The sequence below is a fragment of the Canis lupus genome, chromosome 1 (genome assembly GCF_048164855.1).
Source record: "Canis lupus baileyi chromosome 1, mCanLup2.hap1, whole genome shotgun sequence".
NCBI lineage: Eukaryota > Metazoa > Chordata > Mammalia > Carnivora > Canidae > Canis > Canis lupus.
In genome coordinates this window covers 97,945,423-97,967,808 of record NC_132838.1, presented here as the reverse complement: position 1 = coordinate 97,967,808, position 22,386 = coordinate 97,945,423, and the positions used below count along the sequence as shown (strand labels likewise).

The 22,386-nt window shown below is 49.3% G+C and overlaps 2 protein-coding genes and 1 long non-coding RNA gene across 12 annotated transcripts in view; 2 read left to right on the top strand and 1 right to left on the bottom strand.

Moving 5' to 3' along the window:
• Positions 1 to 4,330: 4,330 nt before the first annotated feature.
• LOC140641502 (uncharacterized) lies at positions 4,331 to 6,554 on the bottom strand. The gene is made up of 2 exons (XR_012038018.1): positions 5,760 to 6,554; positions 4,331 to 4,681 (listed from the first exon to the last, which is right to left on the bottom strand). It is a non-coding gene; the product is annotated as an uncharacterized lncRNA (long non-coding RNA).
• On the top strand, positions 5,968 to 10,419 carry CKS2 (CDC28 protein kinase regulatory subunit 2). The gene is made up of 3 exons (XM_072841490.1): positions 5,968 to 6,268; positions 8,765 to 8,892; positions 10,092 to 10,419. The coding sequence occupies exons 1-3, from the start codon at positions 6,210 to 6,212 to the stop codon at positions 10,142 to 10,144; spliced, it is 240 nt and encodes a 79-aa protein (XP_072697591.1). The 5' UTR covers positions 5,968 to 6,209; the 3' UTR covers positions 10,145 to 10,419.
• A 1,150-nt stretch (positions 10,420 to 11,569) lies between these two features.
• Positions 11,570 to 22,386, top strand: part of SECISBP2 (SECIS binding protein 2) — a 47,364-nt gene continuing 36,547 nt past the window's right edge. For 3 of the 10 annotated variants that reach the window (XM_072841471.1, XM_072841478.1, XM_072841430.1), the window contains exons 1-6: positions 11,570 to 11,722; positions 12,338 to 12,483; positions 16,970 to 17,219; positions 17,442 to 17,562; positions 18,755 to 18,990; positions 21,450 to 21,531. In XM_072841471.1, coding sequence (XP_072697572.1) covers positions 11,687 to 11,722; positions 12,338 to 12,483; positions 16,970 to 17,219; positions 17,442 to 17,562; positions 18,755 to 18,990; positions 21,450 to 21,531 — 871 coding nt within the window. In that variant the 5' untranslated portion in view covers positions 11,570 to 11,686. Of the gene's footprint in view, positions 11,723 to 11,942; positions 12,301 to 12,337; positions 12,484 to 16,969; positions 17,220 to 17,441; positions 17,563 to 18,754; positions 18,991 to 21,449; positions 21,532 to 22,386 lie in introns of those variants that run through there. The other 7 variants (XM_072841441.1, XM_072841437.1, XM_072841421.1 and 4 more) reach the window with 4 other exon arrangements.

Sequence of the window (22,386 nt, the reverse complement as noted above, 5' to 3'; positions counted from 1 at the left end):
CATTTAGCAAGCCAGGAGGGAAGGGGTGTGGCCTCACAATGGCGAAGGGCGCTAGGACAGCAGAGCTGCAGCCAGCGCTGTGCTGGGCCTGCTGCCACTTCCCGAAGGCAGCTTGCCTGTTTCCTGCCACCTTATCTTAATTTCTACAAGCCCCTGCCACAGTCTTAATTATCACAGTTCCTTCATAAATCATGGTTCCCGAGTAGATGACACAAAAACTCTCTAAGGGCCTGGTATATAGGGGGAGCCATTTGAGGTTTCTAAGTCAGCAGGACTGTACCTAAACTTTGTTTAAACGCAAAGCATGATTTATGGCTCGTCAAGCGTGCGTTGTCCATCTGCTTTGCCCATGAGGAGCCTGAAGGAAAACATTTTGTCCTTAAGAAATTGATCCATGCTCTTACTCCCTACTTTCCATGACATTAAAACCCCTGGTTCCCGCCTCCGTGATCACCAATAGTCTTCTTGAACTTTTACAGGAATGTACTTCTGATATGTTGATTTATGGCTCTTTTATGTAAAAAAAAAAAAAAAAAAAAAAAAAGGTATATAGCCCTTTAAAAACCGATCATTCTCCGGAGCACTTTGGTCCCTGTGAAGATCGTATTTCCCAGACAGCTGCCCTAATCTGGCCTCAAATAAAACTGTTTTCTTCTTTTATTAGAGGGATTTCTGGTCGGTCTGCATTGACAGAGTCCAGGGAAGTATCTGTGCTATTTTTGGCTCTTTTCTCATCAAAGGTACTTATTCCTCAAATGTGGCATTTTTATTGGAATGAGACTACATTATGATCAGTTTGGAGGGAAATTTTTTTTTTAAGATTTTATTTATTTATTCATGAGAGATAGAGAGAGAGAGAGAGAGACAGAGAGAGAGAGACACACACAGGCTGAGGGAGAAGCAGGCTCCAAGCAGGGAGCCTGATGACTCAATCCTGGGACTCCAGGATCACACCCTGGGCTGAAGGCAGGCGCTAAACCACTGAGCCACCCAGGTGTCTTTTTTTTTTTTTAGTTTGGAGGGAATTTGTATCTTAACCACGTCAAGTCCAAGCATGAACACAGTATATCTCTCCATTCATACGAGTCTTTATGTCTCTCAAAAGTTTACATTTTTGCTTATCAGGGCTTTGGGTATTTTTTTTCTTAGGTTTATCTCCAGTCTGTGATATTTGGTGCTGATATAATCATATTTCTTTTTTTGCATACGTTTTCTAGTTTTTTGAAACTGGTTTGTTAGATTGCAATTAACTTGTACGTTGATCTTATGTCTGGATATAAATATAATTCTATCAGTTGCAAAAGCCGTTTTATTTCTTCCTTTCCAATTATTATGCTTTAAATTTCTTCTTTAAGGTGATGGCTCTGAATTCCAGCACATTGTTCAATATAATTAGAGATAATAGAAAATTTTAAAGAGAATACTTCTGATGTTTCTCCAAAAGAATTACATTAAATGTTTTTTTATAGCTGTTTCAATGAAGTTAACAAAGCTTCCTTCCACTTCTATCATGAAGAGTGCTATCACCAGTGAATGGTGGGTTTACTGAGTTTGTATTTTAAAAGAATGGTGAATTTATCAATTTTTTTTCCTGCATGATGGAGAGGATCATTTTTCCTCCTTTATGCTGTTAATGTGCTGTATTACATTAACAGATTTTCTAATATTACACCATCTTTGCATTTGTAGGATGACGTGTCATCTTTTTTAAGAACACAATTGGATGCAGCTGGCCAGCACTTTATTTAGGTTGTTTAAGTGTTATCTGTGTCCGTGAAGGGGGCATTCATTTCCCTTCTCATATTGTCCATGTTTGGATCAATGTGATTCTTGCCTAATAGAATGAACTCTTCTGCTCTTGGTAGACGTCTTCTGCAAAGCCTTTTGGGTCTAGTGTTTTCTTTAGGAGACTTTAATTAGCCTTCGATTTAATACATATAGGAACCTTCAGGCTTTTTTTTTTTTTGGCTTCCTGAGCCCATACAGGAAGACAGTAAAGGGGAAGCAGAAGAAACAACAAGAGACCAGGCAGGTAACATAATAAAACAGCAGACTCAAAGCCAAGCATCAACAGTTACATTACATGTAAAAGGCCTTAAGTACCAATTAAAAGATAAAGACGGGAAAATAGATAAAAATAGTTTCTTGTGTTGAGCTGGCTGAGAGATAGGGGCACCCAAAATGGCAGACATCTCAAAATGGGTCAAAATGGCTGGTCAAAGCAGCCATGACCACCACATCATCTCCAGCAAATCGAAGCCTAGACGGGAAACCGAAACTTTCCAGCCAGGACTTTCCAGCCAGGGACCACCCCCATCGTCTGTACTATCCCCACCCCCAGCCATCACCTAGGGACTCGGTGACCCCACCCAGACCCGGACCCTGAACCAAGAAGGCTTAAAAACCCCCACACTCCCCAACCCTGGTGTGACTTCTCTGACTCAGGCCACCTCTCCGAGTCTTGGAACCTCGCCCAGGAGCGCTCCCCATTAAAAGCACTCTCGAACATACTGCCAGGCTCTGCTGTTTTTTTTTTTTTTTTTTTTATTTCTCTGCCGTTCATTTTGGAAAAAAACTAATATCTTGTAGATGGTATTTACGAGAAATTCATGTCAAATATAAAGATTGAGGTGAGTTAAAGGCAGAAGGATGGAAAAAGCTGTAGGATATAAACCCTGATGAAAAGAAAGCTGAAGTGGCTATGTTTGCATCAGACATTGCAGACTTCAGAGCAGAGACGAGAATTAACCAAGATGAGGAGAGACATTACATAACAAAATGGTCCACTTGCCAAGAAGACAGCCTTCCTAAGTGCACCAAATTAACAGAGCTGCAAAATCGGTGAAGCAAAAAATTGGCAGAACCACGAGGAGACTATCAGTCTGAGGACTGAGCCCTATGGAGTTCCCACATGGACAAGAACCAACAGGCATTAGGAGGGGCCAGTATAGGTGGAAGGACAGTCTCACACATCCTTTCAGCAAAACTCTGATGGCCTCAACAAGATCCCTGAAATGATCCTTCCTGTTAATAGGGTCCCAGGAAAAGAGTGAAAAAAAAAAAGAAAAAGCAAGCTGTAGAATATTTTATAAAATAAGGATGTACACATGAACCCCTAGCTCTGGAAGGGACACGTCTGTACTAAGCACACAGCAAAGTCCATGTGGGTGATGCACCATGGCCAGTACATCTGTATGGGATTGTTGAGAAAGGAATGAGCAGGCATTTTATTTCTTTTGATAAGTATGTGTTTATTTCTGCAATTTTCAGACACGAGTTGAATAAAACACTAAAAAGAGTGATAGGAGTTTGGTGGGAATTAAACTTTTCAATCAAGAATTACATACAGAAGTATGTGAACACTGACCAGCTTGGGTGCGGTCATTGAAAATGGCCTATACCACCTGAATCTTCCTCATGCACGATTAGTGGAACATCAAGAGGATGGTGGGGAGTTCAAACTTGAGCTTTGTGGTGTGTGCGTTCATTGTGAATTAGTTCCTAAGCTTGTACCCATATCAGAACAAAAAGAGACTTGTATTTTTTTTAAGATTTTATTTTATTCACGAGAGACAGAGGGAGGCAGAGACACAGGCAGAGGGAGAAGCAGGCTCCTTGTGGGGAGCCCGATGTGGGACTCAATCCCAGGACCCCGGGATCATGACCAGAGCCAAACGCAGATGCTCAACCGCTGAGCCACCCAGGTGTCCCAAGTCTTGTATTTTAAATCACACACTTTGTCGTACTTCTTACACATGGAATGGCTGTCTAAAATCTCTTCCATTGACACAGTGAATAGATGCTTTTCATACAATATGCACATTCAGAATTTCAACTTGTTTGGAGCAGGAACTGTTGGTCAAGGAGGGCTTTGCAGCTAAACTGCTTTTATCCACCTTGCCTTCTTCATGCGATAATGTGGAGGCTCAGAAGGGACAATGAAGAAATGCTTATGCCATATTGTAGTGCCTCCCAGGCAGGCACTGTCATCACTGGAGCAGCAGAATCAGTGTCGTCCCCAGGGAGGAAGCCTCTCCAAGCACGCTGCTGGGCTCCGTGACTGGATGTGGACCACATGGGGCTACTTTTATCATTAGCCTGTCAGTGGGCTGCTGCCAGGATAGGGCGCCTGCCCTCATCCTATCAAGTGCCATGTCTTTCTCACTGAGCCCCTCTGCCACATCTCGCCTGACCGGCCCCACACTCATCAAAATGACCACATTTAATAGGAAGAAGTCTGGAATCCCTTCCTAGTCTGGCCCAATTTACCACTCGTTTCCAGCTGCTGGGTCGTGTTTTGCTTGCTTTTTACACATCACAACAGACTCAGTGCCTTAAAACAACACAAATTTATTATCTGACAGTTCTAGAGGTCAGAAGTAACTTGGTCACATCTGCCAAGTCCAGGCAACACATCTCCAGGTTCCAGGGATCAGGACATGGACATCTCTGGGGGCTGTTTTGAGGTCTGTGACATCCATCCTCCCGGATTCATTTCCCACAACGCTCCTTCCCGTGTCGTGTGCACTCTGTCCCCGGCATATGCCATATTGTTAAGATAAGCGACAGCACACAGTAGCAGTTAAGGGGCCTAACTGCGGACTCAGACTGTTGGGGCTCGAGTCTGCAGCCCGCCACTTGCTAAATGATCTGGACAAATAGCTGTTGCTGTGGTTTTAACCTAGATTACAAGGAAAAGTAAATTAGACCACAAGGAGCCAGTATTCCACAGACGCCGAAGGCCTGGTGTTTTGGATGAATCCCTATTATAAAGGGTGGTGTGTGCGTGGGTGGGGAGGGCATCGCTTAAAAGAGTAAAAGAGACAATAACCGAACCGGACGCGTAGGCCCACGTTTGGATGTGGGTTCACCAGCCGCCGCGAGGCCCTGCGAGGCCGGGTGACCTGAACGCAGGCGCGAGCGGGGGGCCGCGAGGGGCTGAGGGCTGAGGCGCAAGCGCGGCTCGGCGCTGAGCACTTTTAAAGTTCTTCTGGAGACGCACTCCGTGAACGCGGAGGCCTGCACAAGCGCCCTTTCAAAGCGGGAGGACCCCGTATCCGGGATCTCTTCGGACGTGGGGTGTGCAGGAGGAAGCGAGACGGCCACAGCGGGAGCTGCGGAAGCCGGTGACCGGCACCGGGAGCTGACGCTACCCGACTCGTCCGCCTGAAGCTTTCAACACCGCTCCGCAGAACACATCCCGGAAGCTCTTCTTTCCCGGGCTCTGCCACAAAGCCCGTGGTGCCCCTCCCCACCTCCCGGAACAATCGCCCACATCTTCGCCCTCGGCACATCCTGCCCTGGACCTGGACCTGGACCGGGCGGGGGCGGGGGCGGGGGCGGGGGCGGCAGGCTCGGAGCCCGGGCGGCGCGGGGAGCCGGTCCCGCCCCCCGGCAGCAGGTAGGTGGCCCGCCCCGAGGCACCTGTGCCTGCGGGGACCCCCCTCCCCCGCCCCGCCCCGCCCTAAAGGCCCCCAGTTCCTGCACGTGGCTCCCGCCCGCCGCCTGCGGGGCGCCTCGGACCCGCACCCACGGGCCGCCCGCTCCGCTCGACTTGGCTCCCGACCGCGCCGCCCAAGGTCTTCCTTCCCACGCCCGCCCACCTGCCGCGGCCGCCGCTACCTCCCGCACCCCGAGGCCAGGCCCCGCGGCGGAGAGCACCCCCTCCCTCCCCCTCGACACCGAGACTGCGCCTGCGCGGAGACGGCCGCACGTCGTGCAGCCCCGCCCGCACCTCGCCAAACCCCGCGATACTTCACCTTTCCCTCAGGTCCGCCCTCCCCAACGGCCTGGCTGACCTGGAACGTTCTAAACCCCTGCGCACGCGCTCTGAGGCCCTTAACGTCCGGGCTCCGCCCTCCCCTGGCCACGCCCCTTCCCGTCTGGGAGCTTCCCGTCGCCACGCCTTGCCAATCATCCACTTCTTCCCCAGGGCGACCCCGCAACAGGTCTCTGATTGGCTGGTCGGGGGAGACAACGCCGAGGAGGGTCGGTGACGATAGGCTGGGAGCCGGTTCCGCCTACTGGCAGTTTGCGTGGAAGGTGATTGGCTGGCGCCTCCGTCCAATCAGCGGTGGGCTGTCGGATTCAAACCGGGATCGTTGGGCCTGCGGTCGGTTGGTCGCAGTCGAGTCGTTGCTTCGGCCTGACGCGGACGTGTGGCCCGCTGCGCCCGCTCTTCGCGCCCCGTCGCTCCCGCCGCCCGCACGATGGCCCACAAGCAGATCTACTACTCGGACAAGTACTTCGACGAGCACTACGAGTACCGGTGAGCACTACGAGTACCGGCCTCGGCCGCGAGGCTGGGCGGAACCGGAACCGGGGTCGGCGTCGGCGTCGGGGTCGCAGCGCGCCGGCGGGGGTTCGGGTCGGGCCCGAGGGCGGCGGGCGGCGGGGCACCAGGGCCCCGGGGCGTGCGGACCGGCGTCCCCGCGTCCCCCGCCCTTTGTTCGCGGTGGCCGGGCGGGGCCGGGGCTGTGGGGCCCGCTCCCTCCCTCTCCGCTGCGCCCTGGGGGGCTGCCGCGGCGTCGGAGCGCGGCCCGGCGGCTGGGGGTAGGCGCGGCTGGACCCGGCGCCGGCCCCTGGGGGGGAGACGGGCGGGGCGGGGTGGGACTGGGTGGGGCGGGGCGGGGCCGGGGGAGGCGGGGGGCACGCTGCGGGCGGGGGCGGGGGCGGGGCCGTGCCGTGGAGCCCCGGGCCAGGCTGCGCGGAGGGTCCGGGCGGAGAGCGGCCCCTCGGGGAGTGTTCCCGGAAGCGTGGCATGACCCGGGCCGGATTTCCGGTCTCCGAGACCGGGTCCCCGCGCGGGGTCTCGGGACAGGAGCGTCGGCCTGAGGCCCGCGGCCCTCGGGGGAGCGTGTGTCCTGAGTTGCCCCGGGCGCGCCCGTCACGTGGACACCGTCCCCGGCGTAGTTGGGGAGCGGCGGCCCCGCGGAGGGAACAGGGGGGCTGAGGGTGTGCTGCCGGCGGACAGCGACGTGGAAGGCAGAAATGAGGCCGTTCACGGGGCATCTCAAGGAAACGTGCACAACACGTAACCACCAGTCAGGCTTTGCGTCAGAGGATGACGTCAGTAATTAGTGTTGGGGGGTCGGGTGTTACGTATAGGTTTTCAACTGTTTGAGGGGTCAGGGCCCCCAACCCCGTGGTGGTCAAGGGTCAACTGTAGTTCACTGGAATTGGTAGAAATAGCATAATTCGATTTGGAGGTCTCAGGGCAGATTTAAAAACATGGTGGTAGTTCCAAGGCTCACTGCTTCTGTGAATAATACGTACGGGTATGTAGTTCACTCGTCACCGAGAATGTAAGCTGATGACCGTCTCAGTGTTTATGTGTAAGGAGTTCAGTTTTCTGACAGAAAATGTGACTGACCAGATTCCCCTTCTCTCCCCCCCTCCCCCCCCAGCCAACTGACCCACAGCTAGATATTTCATACTGGTCAAAAATTTTGGTTAGTGTCGAGAACTCCATAACTTCATATTGCCACTGGGAATAGTAAAACTGGGTTTGGGAATTGTGATTGATAAAGGCCTTTTTACTGCAATTAAGAGGGATGCAGACTTGTCTTTCAGAATTTACGAAGTTATAGTTGTACACGTACAATGTATACGTACATTGAAAAGAACATCTTTTCCTTAAAATAACAGTTTTGGACATAAGTCGTTTGGATAGAAGTCAGTAACTTCTGAAAAAAGTCTTTGGGGATGCCTGGATGGCTCAGCGGTTTTGCCCCCCGCCTTCCGCCCAGGGCGTGATCCTGGAGTCCCAGGATCCAGTCCTACAGCCCGCTCCCGACAGGGAGCCTGCTTCTCCCTCTGTGTCTCTGCCTCTCTGTGTCTCATGAATAAATAAAAATTAAGTCTTTGAGGTGGTTAGGTACACCTATATTTGTGGGACTTGAGTTTTTTACTTTGTATCTGAACAAAGCAACTTGTACAGTATACAGGACTCGTATCTACTATAAATCTATAATGTTGAGTAGTGGGACACCCAAATTAACAAATTAGATATTTTGGGGGCACCTGGGTGCCTCAGTTATGTGTCTGCCTTGGGTTCTGGTCATGATCTCGGGGTCCTGGGATCAAGCCCTGCATGGGACTCTGCTGCTCTCTCCCTCAGTCCCCTCACCCTGCTTGTGTTTGTTCTCTTGCTGTCTCTCAAATAAGATTTTTTTTTTCCAAATAAGATCTTTAGAAATCTTTTTCTTTTATATAAAAGGCAGCATGGGGTTTAGTTTTACAACCAGGAACCATCCTCAACTTAAGCTTCTGTGGATTTAGCTGGGTTCTCTAGCTCCCTGATGCCATTAGTCTGATTCATAACCAACAGGAAAGAACAAGGAAAAGAGTTAGGCATGTTCTCTTTTGAGGACAGTTTCTATAAGTTGGTGTATTTTCCGCTTACTTATTGGCCAGGATTTAAGTCAGAAGAGGTAGCTGTGGCGGGAGGCTGGGGTGTTTTAGATAACCACTTAGTTTTTGGAGATTCTATCCCTGAAGTCTTGTAGAGAAGAAAAGGTGAATCCGAACAAAATGCCTTCTGTATTTGAACTGTATATTCTTTTCTCCCTAATTTTGAACATTTGGCTTTCAAAACTCAGAATTAAAGGTGATAGTCCTCAAGATTGATACCAATAGTAATGTAAAAAGAGTTGCTTTAAAGATGTTTATTTTGAACGCAGATACTAAGTATCCTGAAAATGCATTTATAAAGTAATAATTGTAGGAAAGGTGGATACTAATACTTGGCTCTATCTCTTAACAGGCATGTCATGTTACCCAGAGAACTTTCCAAACAAGTACCGAAAACCCATCTGATGTCTGAAGAGGAGTGGAGGAGACTTGGTGTCCAACAGAGTCTAGGCTGGGTTCATTACATGATTCATGAGCCAGGTAAGGGTGGCCATTTAGGAAAGCATCAACTGAAATAAAATAGTAGTGGTTTTGGCTGTTGGAGGTTAATAATACTGACATTTAGTGGTATTCCCAAAGTAACTCTGGTAAGTGTGAGCGTTCTTTAAATGGCTGATTCCTTTCTTCCTAGGAAAAATTCCAATTTTGTAGTGAATACCAGGAATGAAAGTAATACATTATTCTCTTGCAGAAAGATGAGTTAAAAAAAGGGTAATTCTGTTTTAAAATGTGTCATTATAAATAGTATCTTATTTTGCCGTAATTATTGTCCCCTCTTTGAAAACTAAGAACTTATTTTAAGACCCTTTAAATGTCATTAAGTTCTATGCATAGAAATTAATGCAATTTGAAGTGATTTATTTTTTCCTTTAGCATTCTATTTAAAGGATAATTGGGTTCTACCACGTTAAGCTGGAATAACGTAAAATAGTAAACCGTGCTATGTGTGTTATGCATTAGTGTATTATTTTGTGGATTTCACCAGGGTTTCCCAGATATGAAATGGTCAACTAAAACTCGTGGGGTTAAATTCTTTTTCTTTCCTTTTTTTTTTTTTTTTTTTTGCATAATGAATAAAATCTAATGATTTATAGTGCTTTGAGCAAATTTCGAGGGCATGCTATAGAAACTGAATCAGGGGATTAGAGTGATCTTGTTTTCTGCTCTTGTTAAAGTGGCAGTAGCCTCAGAAATGAACTTAAAATTTTTTTGGGACTGGGGGCATTTAATCCTATTAGGTCAAAAGCTCTTTGTCCAGCTAGTACCAGAGCACACGAGGAACTTGGCTGTAGAATCTGGGACTCCGACCTACTGAAATAATCTTTGGGGATGGGCCCTTGGGATCTGTACTTTATACAGGGTGGTGGTTTTTGAATTTGATTAGGTGTCTTTTCTACACAAAAGTGATAGTCTCTTTTCCCTTTTTGCTGGAATTGAGATTCTAAAGGTAGAAACCATTCTCCCCACTTTTCTCTACTTGGGATCTCTTTTAGATAAAACTAAAACATTGGGGAATGTTATCAGGTGGTTTTGTTTATAGTTGACAGTGACTTTTGAAGTAAAATTTGTTATTTTGATAACAGTTGATCTATTTTATTTGGATCAAATGGGGATTTTGAGTTTTTGGTTGAATTAATGAAAAATGTATTAAAATTATATTAAATATTTTGTTTCCACAGAACCACATATTCTTCTCTTTAGACGACCTCTTCCAAAAGAGCAACAAAAATGAAGTCTTTCTGGGGATCGTCAAATCTTTTTCAAATTTAATGTATATGTGTATATAAGGGTAGTATTCAGTGAATACTTAAAATGTACAAATTGTTGATCCATACCTGTGCATGAGCTGTATTCTTCACAGCAACAGAGCTCAGTTAAATGCAACTGCAAGTAGGTTACTATAAGATGTTCAAGATAAATTTCTTCTAGTCAGTTTTTCTCTTAATATAAGTGCCTGTTTGACTTTGTCTGTTACTTTTGTTAAATAAAGTTTGTATGTTGCATTTATCATTGACTTTATTGGGGTATATTTTCTTAAATGTTAATTTGTGTGTAGTGAGGTGGTTAGAGGATTTCAACTCTTACAAGTTTGATCCGGAGAAAATTAAAGCAGTAAGATTAAATGAGTTTAAAATAGCTTGGCTTGGGGAGGAAACCACTTAATTCACATACGAAGTAATAGTTAATAGAGAGTAGGTTTATTTTACAGCTCTGCTGCTAGTCTAGTTCTGGAGAATTGTGCAGTTTAGTGGAAGGACTGCCCCAGGTACTGGCCGTGGGGGAAACCTCTTAGCCCCGTTTCTCTTTTACTGCATGTTCCCAGTCGGGATGTTTCCACTGAGTTGAAAAGCACCATCAAACACCAGCCCCTACACAGTTGGTGCCTGTTAAACTGTCTTCTCAGCTGCTATTTAATATTCCTGAGGTAACGCAGACACAGCCTATTTTATCCGCTGTGCTGGAGAAAACCCTGAAATTAGGTGTGCAGAAGCAGGGAGTCTGGTGCCAGTCTGGTGGTCCTCCGTAGGCTCGCTCCTGAGGAAGGGGGGGTGGGCGTCTACAGAGACACTGGTGCTGAGCTGCAGCCCAGGGCCCATCCCGAGAAGTCCCCGGGCTGGCAGACCGCAGGGGAGGGACAGCGAGGCTAACTGCTTCACCCCAGGCCTGTCGACCACCTGCTGGGACACCTGCAGAGGAGCGCACACCGGGAGGGCAACCTGCGCTGCCCGCGCTTCCTGCTCGGGAGTACCGGGCGGTCAGTGAGCCCAGGCCTCCGTGCGGGGCAGCGCTGAGGTTCCCAGTCCCCGCCCCGCTCCCCAGTGTGTACCCCCCCGTCCCCCTCCCCCCGCGGCCCCGCACCTGCCGGGTCCCTCCGACCCCCCTCCCGGCCGCACCCCTGTCCCCACAGCTGCAGGGGCTGGGCGCTCCGCGTTTACAGCCGAGAGCTCCTGCCGCCGGCAGTCGAGTGCACCGAGTCCTCGTGGCCTCCACGTCCGCTTCCGGTACCCCCAGCCCCGCCGGGCCCCGGGGCCGTTGCGGCCCCCTTCCAAGGTCGGGCCACCCGCGGCCGCCGCCGCCCGGCACACTAACGGCCGGAAGCGAGGGGGCGCGGGCGGGGCGGGGCGGGGCGGGCCGGGGCGCGTTTCTGTGACGCACTTCCTGGCGTCCGCTCCGAAGGCGGAAAAGCGGGGAGCGGGAGCGTCGCTGGTCCGCGCCGCCAGCCGACGGGGCGGCTGCTGGCCTCCGGGGCCGGGCCTCCTCCGAGCCGCGCGCCATGGCGTCGGAGGGGCCGCGGGGGCCGGTCGGCGAGGTGAGGACGGCGCGCCGGAGTGGGGGCGGGGGCCGCGCGGGGCGTCGGGGCGGCCGCGGTTAGCGGGGGCTGGCGGCGGGCCCCGAGGGTGCGTCTCGGCTCTCGCGCGCGGAGCTCCCGCCAACGTCCGCCGCGGCCCTGGGCGCGCTGGGCCCGCGGGCCGGACCGCTAGGGGGAGCCCCGGCCGCCGCGGCGCTCGGCTCCCGGGCTTCGGCGCCGCTCGTCTGGGCCGCCGCGGGACAGCAGAGCACTGACGCAGCTTCGTGATCTGGGAAGCGTGATGGCCGCGGACTCCGGCCGCGCGGTCCCCGGAGACCCGGGGTGACAGCCGAGGAACCTTGCCGGCTGTCCCGGCCCCGTCACCGGTTGGGTCCTTTGCCCTTCCCACCCCCAGCCCCTCACTACACCCCTTTTTAGGAGAAAAGCATCGGAGCAGAAGCTGGCGAACGGTCTCGGCGTTATGAGGACAGACGCTCTGGGCTTTGAACCGCAGACGCTACTGGGCTTGGCATTTCGGGGACTGCTGGAACCCCCGGCTTGCTTCGGCTTGTTTGTTCATCCTTGCTGTATCTGCGAATGTACGTAGTCAAAACCTTCTCTCCCTTTTTTCCTCAGGGCATCAAGTTGTCAGCAGATGTCAAGCCGTTTGTCCCCAAATTTGCAGGGCTCAGTGTGGCCTGGGCAGAGTCTTCGGAAGCACGTGTGTTCCCCGGCTGTGCAGCCACCTACTACCCGTGTGTTCAGGAGCTGCCGGTGCCTGAGTACGTATCCCTCTCATTGTCTTGTCTTCTTCCCGGATGAACCACGCTGCACCTGACGGGATCGTGTTCCGAGTACCGCCAGAGGATTCTCCTCCCCAGAGAGGGGCCCGAGCCTGGGGCACAGCCTGTGTCCTGCACCAGACAGGAAAGGTCACCTCCTCATGCCCATGTGGTGGTTTTGGGCCAAGAAAGTGTGGAGGCTGCAATGCACTCGCTGGTAGGAAATGCAGTTTCAGGGTTCAGTTGTGCATGGGGTCTGCAGCTGTATCACACATCTGGCGGAGACGAGGCGGCTGGGGTGCAGAGAGGACACGGGGCAAGGACAAGTCCAGGGAGATCAAGGGCTAACATTGTAAAATCTTGCAGCCCTGGCTGCTCCTTTGTTGGATAGTTTCCAAAGAATTGTGCACTTTTCTTTAAAAATGTCTCCTGGAGATGGAGTCTAAAAGCTTGGGTTATAAAATTTTTCTCGAGTTAAAAGGCTTATGTTGGTTTTTCAGTTTTTCCTTCACAAGTTTCATCTTTTGGGTATTGACAAAAATGGTTTCTGTCATTAGCTGAATTTAGAAGAACATGTGTTAAAGCTCTCGTGTCATCGTACAGAGTACATGTAGATTTTTTTAAGGTATGTGTCACCTTCATGCTTATGTAAGAATTTTTGTCTTTACATCCCTTTGATGTGGGTCATACTTGTTTCTTTTTCATGTCTGCATGGTGTCGACTGAAAATAGATCATGCTTCCTATAAATTGTAGATTAGTATTCACGAGAGTGAAATTTAGAATGAGTAAGAAAATCATAAAGTTGTTTGGTGTACGTAGGTTGTATTTTTTGAAAGTGTTGAAGTTTTGCCTGTACATGGGTTGCTGGGAGTACTCGAGTTTTCCACTTTGATTTCATCCTCTGTTAGAGGAAGGTTGGCATGGGTCTCACTTGAATTGTTCTACCTTGGGTGGTTCGTTCACAAAGTAAAGTATAAAATGTAGTTCAGTCAGTGACAGGGATTCGAAGCCATCTGCTGGGTGGGATTCCAGTTACCCAAAATAAAGGTGGAAAGCATTCCTCCGGCTGAACTAATGTTCTGGCAGTAGCCTGAATTGAGACGAATCAGAAGCTTCAGGATGTGCACTGCCAAATTTAAAAATTAGGTTTCTTGACCTCTTACTCTTTTATAGCTTTGATTATTTTTTTAAAATTATTTATAACCAAGGAAAAGATTGGCTGACAATATTCCTGGCCAGCAAGAAAACAAGGAGAAAAGAGGCGTGTATGCAGAGGGGCAGGATTAGGAGGGACAGGAGCCTTGGAAAGGGATGTATTATGTAATGAGAACTGAGTATCTAGTCCTTCCTGACGGAGGCCAAGAAGTCTTTGCCTGAGCCAGGCTTCCCGGAAATGGAGATCTCCTCTAGCATTTTCCATAAGGAACATAGGTCGTCTTTGCTGCCTGTCCACTGCCAGTCCATGAGGTTGGCAGGAGGTGTGATGTTATTTTTGCGCCTGAGAAACTGGGGCTAGAAACGTGTGCTCAGTCGTTGAAGTAGGCAGTGCCCGGAGCAGAGTGAGTATCTGTAATTCTGACCTGCCCTCAGTGGATCTCCCCAGAGCTGCTGCCACCTGTGGCAAGTGTTTGCAGAACAGTTGGGCAGGTGGCAGTGTACCGTCAGCGGTAGGTGCCTCTGAGTGCAAATCCCTCAGCTGTGGGAACGAGGAGTCCTGGTTGCAGTGTGTCTCACTCAGGTCCGCTTGGTGGCTGGAGGAGCAGCTGGAGCCTGACCTGTCCTGGCCTGACAGCAGGGACTGGGGGCAACACTGTGGGGCAAATGTCAAAGATAAGGGATTGAGGGAAGTGCTGGGGGGACAACTGCTCAGTGCAGCCGAGGAGACTAAGGGTATGGGGTAGAAGTAGGGAACTGCCGGTCGTGCCTTAAATGTGTGGGGACGCTCCCTCCCGGCTTCTCATTCAGCTTGTAGGGAGAAGAGTTCAAAGGTGAGGACTGGGTTCCAGGCACTGAAACTAGGGAATAAGATACGGGAAAGGAAGGCTCCATGGTGACCCGTGTGGATGCTAGTGGAAGAGAGGCTGAGGATGTGCAGAGCGGTGGCATCACTCCTGAGGATGGGGGTGGGAAGAGGGGCCCTTCGGGGACTCCACGTTCAGCTTGGACTGCAGTCAGTGCTGGTTCGAGGGCAGTGACCTGTCAGTTGGAGAGCCAGGCCCAGAGCTGGCAAAGGTGCAGGATGGCATGTACGTGTGTGAAGTCCTGAGCAGAGCGAGGACAGGTCTGGGTTCGGAGTCTGACTGGAGAGACTGGGAAAGTGCCGAGGAGGGCCCTCTGTGGACGAGCCATGGAAGGTGAGACAGGATTGGCAAGTCCAGGAGCTTTACAAGTGATGGGACAGAAGGGCCAGACCCGCAGATGGTGTGGGGAGGAGGCCACTGGGCTCGCAGGAAGGATGTCCTGGAGACTTGGGACTGCGGGTGGCGATGGGGCAAGGAGACAGGCCGGGGGGGGGGGGGTGCTGTGTGGGTACAGGGTGGGGGGGTTAGCTGCAGGAGAGGTGCTCCAAATATAAGGGGGGCTGGGTGAGATGTGGGGCATGAAAAAGGTATGCTCTGTGGTTGAGGAAAATCTGGGCCATTTGTGGCAACTGGAATTTTACAGAAAAGCTGCTTGAAGCCCCGGCAGGTGCTGTACATTGTCGCTGTGATTTACTGTGTGTCTCTGTGTGGTGGTCTCTGCATGTAATTGTGTTGTCCTTGGATGGAAGGGAAAAGTACCAACTTCTCAGAGGAAGAAGGACCAGTGATGACTTGTCCAAAGTGGACAACTAGATACTGAAAACAGCCAGGACCCGAACCGAGGGCTCTGGATTTGCAGATGCACGTTTGCGGGATGACACAGCTTCAAAACTGTGGGACCTGGCCTTCCTTTCCTCCCTTACCTCAGTTTCATTGGTCTGTTCGTTTGACCGGTTTTTGGACTTGGGATTTCATCTTTTTTACTGTGATTTGCTGTCACCTGCTTTTGCCCACCTTCTCTTGTGAAGAGCAGAGTCTCCACCTTCATCTGCACTCCCATTAGATTTTCTGAGCTTCAAATAAAATGAAATAGGGATTTGCGTTTGGGAGCAGGATGAAGCTTTGAATCTTTTTTTTTTTTTTTTTTCTGCAAAGAGCAGCAATAGGCCACGTGTACTGAAAAAAGTATAGTAAAAGGTTTTTCTTGGTTTTTCTTTAGGAATACTTAATTACTGGAATTAGTGAAGGATCTTACTGGGTGTGAACTTATTATAAGGTGTTGTGGTTTCATAGATAGCAGTAGCAGGATGTCCAGTTAGGCCCTGCGTGGCTGTGAATGCAGGGAACATTCTGGTGTCTGGCCTGGTCTCAGGTTTGGCCTGCTCACCTGGGTGCTGTCTCCTGCAGTCCAGACCATTCCTGCCCCAGAACAGAAACTTTCTGTTGCCTTTGCTTGTACCTCCTGGCCATCCGGAAGGTGAAGTCAGCTGGGATGTCTCATCATTAGCTCTGATTTCCAGGGGACCAGCACCCTTTGGGATTCCTTTGATGCTCTGGGACGTCACAGAAACATCTGGTGCTCATTTGTGGGAATGAGAAGGGCATGTTTTGTGTCTTAGCTCCTCTGCTCAGCATTTCGCCATCTTTTGTCACAAGAGGATTGAAGCCTCTAGCTGAATACCAAATTTGCTTACAAAATCAGTGTTAAATTATATTTTGGTTTAGCCTCACAGTTTGAGCAAATGGGGTGATGGCAGCATCCACAGATGGTGGCCGTCTTGTTGGCAGGTTGCAGCTCCTAGGCCACCATTTGTGCACTGTCCCCTTTGTAGCTCTGGCCCTGCAAGGCAGAAAAGCACAGGATGTGGAGGTTGAGCTGGAGGTTGGATGGGGCAGTGGGGTCTCTGTAAGAGCCCCCTCTGCAGAGAGAATGGTCTGGATGGCCCTTTAGGCCAGGGTAGTGGTGGGAGGCTTTCCCAGACGTCTGACTGTGCATGAGAAGCTGCTGAGACGTCCCTGGGCTCTGCTCCTGCGCCCTGTGACCCAGTCTTGCCGTGGATGCTTCACCTTAGTAGTGAACACGGAGTACTGGCTCTGCGTCTTTCTGTGCAGGGCAAGAAGGAAACACTAGGAGCTTTCCTTGTGCTATTAGAGAGATTTCAGTGCTAGAACAAATGACCTCAAAAGTTTAAATTGCTTTTTACAGAATAGCTCTTTGGTTTGTGGTATGAAATTTTCCACTAAAATGTACCTTTCTTCAGGGCGCCTGGGTGGCTCAGCGGTTGAGCGTCTGCCTTCAGCCCAAGGCGTGATCCTGGAGTCATGGGATCGAGTCCCACGTTGGGCTCCCTGCAGGGAGCCTGCTTTTCCCTCTGCCTGTGTCTCTGCCTTTCTCTGTGTGTCTCTCATGAATAAATAAATAAAATCTTAAAAAAATAAAATAAAATGTACCTTTCTTCTTTAGGCAGAAGCTCTACACTGAAGATATGGCCTTTGGGGCTTCAACGTTTCCACCTCAGTATTTATCTTCTGAGCTCGCTCTTCATCCATGCAGTTACTCTCCTTACCCTATGGAGTGTGCACAGAGTGTCTGCCCAGTGCCTGGGTCCCAGTATGCTTACAGCCACCCCAGCGGTTACCGAGGTTTTCAGACCATGAAGCCACGAAACGAGCAGATGTGCCCTCTCCCACAAGACACAAAAGCTCTGTTTAAGGTTAGCACACCATGGTGCTATTGGTTACATTAGCATTTACAGTGTAAAGAGCTGCTTCATTCTCACGTGATACTTAAGTATTATTTAAGTCTTTTGTGTATTTAAGAATTGATTTTTGTTTAGCCTTTTTCGAAATGGTCACTGGGGATACTTACGGATTTGCAATTTTAAGCCTTTGTGCTAGTTTTCTTAATTCATGTGACTTTTTAATTTTTCCTGCAGAAAAAAACATACGAGCAAAAGTTTGACAGCAAGAAGGCCGACGGATCTCTGTCATCGGATCTAAAATCAGTTAGAGGTTCACATCCTATGTCCATTCCCGCTGACAGTAATTTGAAATCAGGTGAAAATGACAGACTCCTCTCTGATGTTCTATCGTCCTACCCCGCCTACCCCAGAAATGTCACTGTTCTTTGTTCATCTGCTTCTTTGGACTTGCTCGAGAAGAGCAGAGGCCATTGGACTCCACTGGGGTCTTCTGCCCTGGGAGGGACCTGTTCTGGGGGCGCTCTGTGACGTGCACACACGTGTGCAGGAACCAGCCCAAAGTTAACATGGCAAGTAGCTGACACCCATAGGCCTCAAAACATGTCCTTAAGCAAATCACGGCTGCATCCTTTGTATTCTTTTTGACCATGTTCATTGCTAAAATCACTTCTCTGGTATTCTGTTGGGACGCTTTTTAATATGTGAGAGAGTTTGTGCTTTGAATCCCATCCTGAGCAATAGCAAACCTGAGGCAGTGTAGTTACTTGGGGGACGTGGCCTCTCTGGCCTTGGAAACTACTGTTTCAGGCTCTGGCTGAAAGCTAGTGATTCCACGTGGTATCTTGCTTTCTCCTGTAAGTTACGTACTCGGGCAGTTTGATGGCTTGTTTATATAAATAGTTAGCACCTTTGTAATAATGTATTTTCTGGGAATGCTCAGCTTATTTACATGTATACTTATTTGGTATACAAATTTTTCTCTGTGTTCACTTCACTCAGAAATCATTTGGTGCATGGAAGTGTGAAAGGAAAGTCAAACAGTTTACTGTAATAACTCTGCCCTCATGATTAAATGCGGGGACTTCATGGTATTACAGCCCACAGGAGGATTCATTTGTATTTGAAGGGGAAAGATGGGGAAGAGGTTCCAAGTTTAATTCTACTCGCTTTCTTCCAAAGTTTCTCTCAAGCGTGGAAGATATATCGCTGAAAAAAAGTTAGTTGGCATCTCTGTGAATTTGCAGAACTCTACAGTGTTAAGAATAATTAGATCAGGTTGTAATAACTAGTTCAGCAGCTTGAGAATTATGCCCAAAATTTGCGGCGTGCTTTGCTTTTTCCTGCCTGGTGGCCCAGCTGGAACTTGTGGTCATTTCTGTTTTCCACCGTTAGCCAGGTTGGCAACACTAGCAAAGGGGTTGGGGGCGGCATTTGGACAGTCCTGTGTTAGTGCGTCAGCAGCAACAGGCTTTCTGCCCCACTGTTGAAGCATGAGTAACAGTTTTCACACGATGCCTGACTTCTCACCCCTGCTTTTGATTCTACAGATACAGATGGTTATCATAAACGAACAGACAGGAAATCCAGAATTGTTGAAAAAAGTGGATCTGCCTCCAAACCTGAGTTTGAATTTACCAGGTTGGATTTTCCTGAGCTGCCAGGCCCAGAGAACAGCAAGCTCTCAGAGACACAGAAGCCACCCAAGTGGGGGCCTCTACGCTCCGCCTCAGCTGACCTTTCTCTTCTCAGGGAGGTGGTGAAACCCACTGTGGTGACAGCAGAGGTGAGTGTGGGGCCTCCTCCTCCTGTCTCCCTTTCTTCTCCGTACACATTTGTGCAAGTACTTCACAGTACGCTATGTCTTAGTGTGGGGGCCTGTCCAGGCACTTAGAGGACCTTTGGTTTGGACCCTTCCCAGCTGGTTGTAGCCCCTAAGACAGCTATTCTTTTAAAAGAATTACCTAATAAGCTTCTTTGTGCTTTTTAGCTGCCAGGGCCTGGAGTCGGATTCTGGCACAGGTCCTGCTGCTCAGACAGCCCTTGGTGAATGTCTCACTGCCAGCGTTGCATCTGACAAACGTTTATTGTATAGACACAGAGATTTTTAAAATCAGACTAATATTTCAAACTGCACAAGTAGCCTCTGATTTTTCTAGGTTTTTTATCCATACTTCTTTCGTTGATGAGACCACAAACTGAGCAGAAGTCATCATTGTGTGTTTTGTTTGCCACTTAATGATTTTAAAATATGCATTGTTCCACGTTTGGTCTTGGAAGTTTATTCCATCGAGGTTTCAGGAAGAAAGGTCATCCGGGTATAGTCTCTAGGGTTGCTTCTCCCAAGTTCCTGCTGAAGGAGGGTGGACAGGCAAGGAGGGGGGTACAGAGAAGGAGGGGGGCCTCCCCATCCACCTACCTCTTGAGTGGAGCTGGGATTTGGCTTCCTCAGGTGCTCTTGGGTACCTGGACACTGACGCCCAGAGGCAGGCAGCGTGGCTTGTGGTGTGCAGGAGTTACACCATTCCCCACACGTTAGATGCTATCACACCCTGGTGCTTCCCTGTGGCCGGCTGGCTGACGTTGAGGAATCCGTTTCGTTTGGCAGCTGTGTGACCCTTCTGCTGTGTGCGTGGAGTAGCCGAGCCATTGAGGGGCTCCACGTCCATGTCCCTGGTAGTCACTGTATAGTCTAAGCCCGTGAGTAGTCCACATCCCTAGTGGCCTGCGGCGGGATGTGACCGACCTGTCTCATCGTGGTCACTGGTCACACACCTGCATCTGGACACAGAATGAGGCCCATGCTGCTATGTCAGTAGGTGTACAAGACTCCCCGCTCGGGATGTGTTCACATTCTTGAATTATGTGTGCAGTTTAATTTTTCTATCTTGAAGAACTTTTTTCCTCATTAATCCTAGTAGTATCTTTAAACACAAGAAGAGGGGATCCCTGGGTGGCTCAGTGGTTTAGCGCCTGCCTTTGGCCCAGCGTGTGATCCTGGAGTCCCGGGATCGAGTCCCGCGTTGGGCTCCCGGCATGGAGCCTGCTTCTCCCTCCTCCTGTGTCTCTGCCTCTTTCTCTATGTCTATCATAAACAAATAAATAAGTCTTAAAAAAAAAAATTAACACAAGAAGAGTATTTAAAAGAGAATAAACAGTTGACCTTCTGCAGCACGGGTTTGAACTGCACCAGCTGATTTTTTTTTTTTTTTATAAACACAGGACAGGAGCATAAACATGTTTTTTCTCTTTGTGATTCTCTTAACTTTTTTTTTTTTTTTAGCTTATTTTACTATAAGAATCTAGTATATGATACATATTGTGTATGGTATGCATGTTAACTCCATGTGATCTGTCAGGGTTCCTGCCAACAGTAGGCTGTTAGTAGTTAGGTTTTTGAGGGGATCAGAAGTTACGTGTGGAGTTTTGACTCGCCAGGGGTTGGCACCCCAACTCCCAATGCTTAAGGGTCACCTGTAATTGTCATCCAAGGAAAACTGTGCTAAGTACTTAAATCTTTTTTTAGTGGTATGTTGTGGGAATTGAGGGGATGCCCCTCAAATTGAGGTTATGTGTATGTATGGGTTTGTGTTTTGAGGTTTTAAAACTTGGCATTTTTCTGTGTTACTAAGTATTTTTTGAAAGCCTGTTGCACTGAATCTTTATGTAACTGTTCTGGGACAGGTTTGCCATGGTGAGCATGTATAATATATGCGTATATATATATATTTTTAAGATTGTATTTATTCATGAGAAACAGAGAGAGAGAGAGGCAGAGACACCTGCAGAGGGAGAAGCAGGCTCCCTGCGGGGAGCCCGATGTGAGACTTGATCCCAGGACCCCTGGATCATGACCTGGACCAAAGGTAGATGCTCAACCGCTGATCCACCCAGGCATCCCCATAGCCTGTTCTTTTAACAAATATGATTTACGGGGCCCCTGGGTGGCATTAGCATATATTTTGGAGATTTTAAGAATGGCAAGGGAAGGTGTATTTAAAAATTAAGTGATTAGGACAGCCCGGGTGGCTCAGTGGTTTAGTGCCGCCTTCAGCCCAGGGCATGATCCTGGAGCCCCATGATCGAGTCCCACGTCGGGCTCCCTGCCTGGAGCCTGCTTCTCCCTCTGCCTGTGTCTCTGCCTCTCTCTGTATCTCTCATGAATAAATAAATAAATAAAATCTTAAAAAAAAATTAAGTGATTATTTTCAACTTGAAATAGTATGATGCTGGTTTGCCTTCTAGGGTGAAGGGGTGGTGAGAAGCACAGATGCAGTGGAGTCTATGACTGGCAGCTCTGTGGCCGATCCCTCCTCATGTACCAGAGGTAAGAGGCATTGCCAGGCCCCCGCTTTCCAAGGTCATTTTTAGCTCAGTACAACAGAAATGTTTTTGGTTTAAAGCCTTCTTTAAGGGATCCCTGGGTGGCGCAGCGGTTTGGCGCCTGCCTTTGGCCCAGGGCGCGATCCTGGAGACCGGGATCGAATCCCACGTCAGGCTCCCGGTGCATGGAGCCTGCTTCTCCCTCTGCCTGTGTCTCTGCGCCTCTCTCTCTCTCTGTGACTATCATAAATAAATAAAAATAAAAAAAAAATAAATTATAAAAAAAAAATAAATAAAGCCTTCTTTAGGACAGTTGATGGGTTGTGGACAAACTGATGTTATTGTGAGAAGCTGGAAGTAAGTACATGAGATCCACGTCAGTGTGCAAGGAGTGTAACGTGGGAGCAAAGAATTCTAAATGAGATGTGTCCACTTTGTCCAGTTAAGGGAGGAATTTAATGAACTCTACTGTCGCGCGTCATGCAGCCTCCGGAAAACGCTGCTGGATGCTCAGGAGGATGAGCGAAGGGAGGCACAGGGAGGATGAGCACAGGGAGGCACAGGGCCCGTTCCTCCTGTCAAGAAAATGGTTTTGATGCTTCAGAGCCCTGAAAGGGTCTTGGGAGCCTCAGACCATGCTTATGGATCTTCTGGTCTGGCTGTCCTGGAAGTGATATGTTCAGAGAGACCTCAGTAATTTTTCTGAGTAGCTGGTTCTAGCAGAAGACATTTTTACAAAACTCTTCCAGGTGTATTCATAAGTGTGTTTTCTTTTGCATTCTCGTGTGGCGTGTGTGGTTCAGTAAAGCCTTCACCTAAGAGGCAGCTTGAATGGCGTGTAGCTCTGGTATGAAAGCAG

Excerpts from the sequence above, each read along its gene's own strand:
- CKS2 (XM_072841490.1), top strand. The coding sequence starts at position 6,210 with ATGGCCCACAAGCAGATCTACTACTCGGACAAGTACTTCGACGAGCAC. Across the intron at positions 6,269-8,764 it reads GACGAGCACTACGAGTACCG|GCATGTCATGTTACCCAGAG; the intron begins GTGAGCACTACG and ends ATCTCTTAACAG. Across the intron at positions 8,893-10,091 it reads TTACATGATTCATGAGCCAG|AACCACATATTCTTCTCTTT; the intron begins GTAAGGGTGGCC and ends TTGTTTCCACAG.